Source organism: Cryptomeria japonica, chromosome 9 (genome assembly GCF_030272615.1).
Source record: "Cryptomeria japonica chromosome 9, Sugi_1.0, whole genome shotgun sequence".
Taxonomy (NCBI): domain Eukaryota; kingdom Viridiplantae; phylum Streptophyta; class Pinopsida; order Cupressales; family Cupressaceae; genus Cryptomeria; species Cryptomeria japonica.
The window spans coordinates 461,977,305-461,982,989 of NC_081413.1; the positions used below are offsets into that span (position 1 = coordinate 461,977,305).

The 5,685-nt window shown below is 31.0% G+C and overlaps 1 protein-coding gene across 1 annotated transcript; it reads right to left on the reverse strand.

Annotated features, from left to right (window-relative positions):
- Positions 1-325: 325 nt before the first annotated feature.
- On the reverse strand, positions 326-2,163 carry LOC131071640 (peroxidase 3-like). Its single transcript, XM_058007571.2, has 4 exons — positions 1,954-2,163; positions 1,627-1,818; positions 968-1,133; positions 326-806 (listed from the first exon to the last, which is right to left on the reverse strand). The coding sequence occupies exons 1-4, from the start codon at positions 2,158-2,160 to the stop codon at positions 403-405; spliced, it is 969 nt and encodes a 322-aa protein (XP_057863554.2). The 5' UTR covers positions 2,161-2,163; the 3' UTR covers positions 326-402.
- Between the last annotated feature and the right edge of the window lie 3,522 nt (positions 2,164-5,685).

Here is a 5,685-nt window from a genome sequence, read left to right on the forward strand (position 1 = left end):
ACATTGCACAGTGATTTGATAAATTAAAAAATTAATTCTTTCTAAAACTATCTTATTTGTTTAGAATGACCATTTATTTCCCAAAAAGATTCCGCACTCTAAATAATGAGAATCTTTATTAATCTATTCTAAAAATCGATTTTAGAAGTCATCACACTAATAATCAATAATCAATAATCAATAATCAGTAATCAATAATCAATAATCAATAATCAATAATCAATAATCAATAATCAATAATCAATAATCAATAATCAATAACCCACCTACCTTTGCATTACATGGAGAAGCCATTCAGAGACATTCTCAACTTTATCGGCTGACAACTACTTTTATTCTCCACTAAAGACATCACTCAAAATAAAATGAAATAATATAGAAGCTATTACAATTGATATGAGCTTAGTTGACGAAGGCACACTGACGTCTAATTTGCCCTGCTGTTCCAGTGAGAACTTGGACTTCGATCATTTTTTGCATGGAATTCTTGAAATTCTCAAAGAAACAATCTTGATCGAATTGTTCATCGACAAACCCGTTGGCAGCATAATTTGTGAGTAGGGCAGCATCAGACTGGAAGAGGCCCATTTTTGCTTCAAGATTAGTATAGTAATGGTTATCAAAGGTAAGGGGGCTACTGGGATCCATTGGTACAATGGTTGTGTTGTCTGCTAAATTAGGGCATTTTGTCTTTAAAAATTGGGCATAAGTGGTGTTGAGGGAAGGGTCCATATCTCCTTTTCCTGTGAAGTTGTAAAGCCTGTTGCTGAAGAAATTGCACAGACCAACTCCAATTGTATGTCCACCTATTCAATATAGTAGCAATATTCATAATGTAACAATGTTAGTTCAAGATTAAGAGACATTTTATTTCTATAGTACATGATTGGTCAACATAAGAGTGCTTCTTGATTAAGCTATGTAGAATATTCAATATTATGATTCAAATATTTAATCTTTCACATACCAGAGAGAACAGTAAGGTCTTTGACATCTAGTCCTTTGCTTGCAAAAGAATTTTGGAGTTGCGAAAAGTTAAAAAATGGTGAAGGAATATTGTTCGAGGCTTCAATCTCCCGAGATATCACTCCATCTCTACGTCCTGTTTTCACACTCCAAGATGGACCTCCACTCTACATTATAGACAATCACAGAGTTATATGAAAACTAATAGAATACCACGTAGCAATCACAGATAATAGAAAATTATTAAAAAAAATTGTAGCTTATTAGAATATTTATGAGATAAAGTTTGTTTATTTTGTTGTATGAACATTTCAAACTGTGTATCAACATTTCAAATTGTATTCAATAATCCATGTAAAAATTTCAATTGCAGTCAGAAGCTTTTTTTAAAGAAAGGAGCTTGTGAGATCTGTAAAATTAGATCATAAGCTATCATAGCCATCAGCCTTAAACCACGCATTCTAAACAACAAATTAAGTCTAGAGGATGTTAGTCATTCTGAATGTTAATCCATTTTTAAGCCTAAAAATATATTCTTAATTGTGATAATATACATTAAGGAATATATTATGCCTAGAAATTATCAGTCAACTCTAAGTATTTAACACTTCTAAACTTAGAAATATAAACTTAATGTGTATCATAACATAATGTTATTACCCCAACAACGACAGCATCTCGGGCAACTAGGGCAATAATGTCAGCACAGGAAACGACACCTGGGCATATCTTCTCCACTTCTTCTTTCACATCATCGATTACATTGAATCCGCGCAGGCTCTGGTTTGGAATTGCCTCTTTTTCTGCTTTGTTGTTCGCTGTGGAATTCAGAAGCACTGACCCATCGCAACCCTAATCAAACCACAGCATTAGTTTTTGTAATCTTTTCAGTGCAATCTATATGTATGAAATGATTAATTAAGTGGAAACAAATCTATACGTATGAAAGGATTAATTGAATGGGTGAAGTAAATGGGTGTTACTAACTCGCACAAAGCAATCATGGAAATTCATCCGTAAGAGAGGAGCCGCCAGAGTGCGATCCATTGCCATGTATTTCTCCACCACTCGCTGAATTGTTGCCTCGGCAGATGGACAACTTTCGCCATAGAAATTATCACTCAGCCCATCCCCCTTGCCGGCTGGTATAATTGCAAGAAAAGCAACAACACCAATAAGCCAGATGCTCGCCATCTCTATCTTCTCTCTCGTTCTACCAATTGTATGCTTTACAAATTAGAACCCGACTACCTATTTATACCGGTTACTATGCAATTATTCATTAATTAATAAAAACCCAACTAAACCCGACTAAATACATTTGGGCCGGTTTTATCTTATCACATTTCGTTATGGAGTATCCTTTCTTTTTTTAATAAACCACCTGGCATGTACCGTGTTTTCCCCACTTTTCAATGAATTGTAAGGACTCAGTCCAAATTGTTTAAAGAAATGGTTCCATAGTGGAGAAATGTTTAATGAATATCTGTCACTGTCAAATGGAGAATCAGTCAGTCAGTGAAAGATGATATGGTGGATTTGAGAGTAATTCTTAGTTGAGCATCTTAATTTCTTAGCTTCTAATTTTTTACAACAGTTTATTTGATTTTCACTTATAATTTAGGTTTCAGACTACATTATCACAATAGTAGATTGATTGGTTGCCTTTAATGTAATCTATAACCCAAGGACAAATGAGAAATGGTTGCATAGTGGAGAAAGAAAGCTTCGGCACTTATAGTGCCCCATTCTTCTTATCTAGTGTCACTCTCAAATGAAGAATCAGTCAGTCAAAGATGATATGGTTTAGGGGAGGGGATTCAAGAGTAATTCGTAGTTGACCATCTTAATTTCTTACTTTTCAAAATGTTATGTGCCGATTTCAAATGCCTTCTAATTTTTTACAGCAGCTTACTTGATAGATTCTTTACTTATAATTTAGGTTTCAGACCACATTATCACGATAGTAGATTAGTTGGTTGCCTTTAATGTAATCTGTAACCCAAGGGCAAATGAGACTCCACACTTTTGTTCATTTTAACTATGCATAAAGGTATAGATGAATACTTGGGCTGGTTTTGGTATTTTTAAAATATTCTGTAGGGTCCTAAATTAGGAATAGAATGTTCCTAAATTATCACTTTGGAGAATAATTTAAGTGTGCTCAGTTTATCCCACACCCTTTACAGATCAAAAGTTAGTAACATTTTTTGCATATGCTTATTTGGGAGTTTCACTAGGTGCTCATCTAGATTGTATTGATGTCATATTGACATGAGTTTTTGTTGAGGTGTTTAAGAAGATCCAAAAAAAAAAGTTAAAACAATAGTTACTGATATGACCTGATTTCTTAATTTTTAGATCTAAGATATAACTTTCATTCAATTATATATAACCATTATCAGCACTATCAATTTTAAAACTATAGCTATTGATACAATATTATTAAAATATTAACATTAAATCAACAAATACTAAAACAATTATTAAACTATATCTTTCTCCAACAACTCTGAAATATTCTGAAATATAGATCTTGATTTCTTCTCCATAGGATGCACTTTATATAAATATAGATCTTGATTTCTTCTGCATAGAATGCACGTAGGCAATTATGTCATGGCAAAGCTTGACCAGCTGTTTATAATATTAAAAAGGAGAAAGTTGACTTTTGATTGTGATGGTTGTTTATAATAACTGAGAACGCGTGAAGTTGTTCAAGTAAAGATAAGGAACGTTGCTTTCACAGACTGAGCATAGTGCAATACAGGCAACTTATATGCTAAGAAGATGACGTATTTTGGATGATGAGCTCTATTCATTTGAAACTCTCATTGCTAAGATCGGTTCGTCTATTTTGGTCTACTTTGAATATCACATTTTTGGAATATTAAATAGTTAAAAAGTAATTTTCCTGTTTTTTTTTCTTAATAAGTGGTTAATAGTAGTTCGATATTTGTTGGTTAAAAGTTTTTTTTTTTTTTTAATGGAGGTCCTCCCTGGTGGGCTCATTTGAAGCCATTCAACTTCATCAGTAGACCAAGGGCCCATTGACTAAAAGTTATCTTAGACTATTTAGACTATTGAATGCAATGTTATTTAAAACCATATTAATAGAGTTATTTTAAAAGTACATTATTTTAATGTCAGCAATTAAATATTATACAACTAATATAATTTATTTCTTTACAATTTTAAAGAATAAAAATTTGGATTGAATTGGATCTCATCTAAGAACAATCTTTGTATATTATTAGAATTACTCTAAGAATTCATCATCCCAATGTTATTAGTTAAAATGTTATATAATTAACAAATCTATTGCTTTACAACTTTTTAATATTCTAGAATAAAAAGATTGAATATTTTTCCCTTTTAGAATTAGTTGATGAAATTTTTTTGTCCTTTAATGTTCATAAGACAGTTTCAAAATATATACACATCATGCTAAAACTATATCAATGTCTAATTTACCAACTACCCAGCTAATATAATTAACATTAATATAGTATTTATAATACTAATATATATAAAAGAAAATGTTTTTATAGCAGGGATTATAAAGGTCAACTAATCCCTTGATCTATTAGGGGAAAAACCAAAGGAAAATGTTTTTTTAGCAAGGATTATAAAGGCCAACTAATCACTTGATCTAATAGGGGAAAAACCAAATGAACTAAAGCATCTTTAAATCTAACCTACTCCAAGCTATTATATGAACTCAATCTCTTGTTTTCCAATATTGATTAATATAGGTCTTTGAGTAAAGGCCGTTAATATTGTTTACATAGTATTTAATATTCTTATATTCTATTTGTCAAAGTATAAACTACCTCTTCTTGATCCTTCTTGATGTGTTCATGCTATAATTCTTCACAACATGGCTTCGACTATGAATACCAATTGTAGTGTGAACAAGGTATGTCGTTCAACTTAAATGACTAATTTCCTTACAATTCTCATGTAACAGTGACCTAAGGTGCATTTAGATTCATTTCTCAATTACTCAATTGTATAAACATTGAAGTTGGCTAAACATTGCTTGACATATATAGCACATGCAATAGTTATTAGAGATATATAAACTTGTTGATTGATCATGAATACCCAATTTAATTTCCTATTACTCAATATGCAAGAACATAAATATATAACTCTACTAAAATATTTATCCTTATCAAGAATAAGTAAATAAAAAATAAAAAATAAAAAATAAAAAATAAAAAATAAAAAAGAGGAAAATGATAGCACATACACAACACTTAACTTGAAATTTGATATTATTGACATATTGAATTAAAAATATATAAAGTTATTTATGTCTAAAAAAATCTCTCTTAAGAAGTACATCCATTTTCTAGGTAATAATAATATTAGATATGGGGATGGTATTGCATCCTTAAATGAGTTCTCTAGCCCCCTCTTTGACCACTACATCTCAACTTTATAATATAACATTAAAATTATCAAATATTTCATAGCCCAAAAAGATATATCATGAGGTTAGCACAAAGCTATGGGTAAGTTGAATGGTCTTCTACCATTATTGGTTCATGGAGCTTTCCTTTCACTACAACAAGCTTAGATTGGTGTTCTAAATTGTTATTGGATCTTTTGTTCCTCATAATTCCTCCATAGTTGATTTTTGTTGGGTTTTCTATGGTTTGAATGCTATATTTTATGTTTTATTTATATTTTCCTTGTTGCATGTTTAAATAG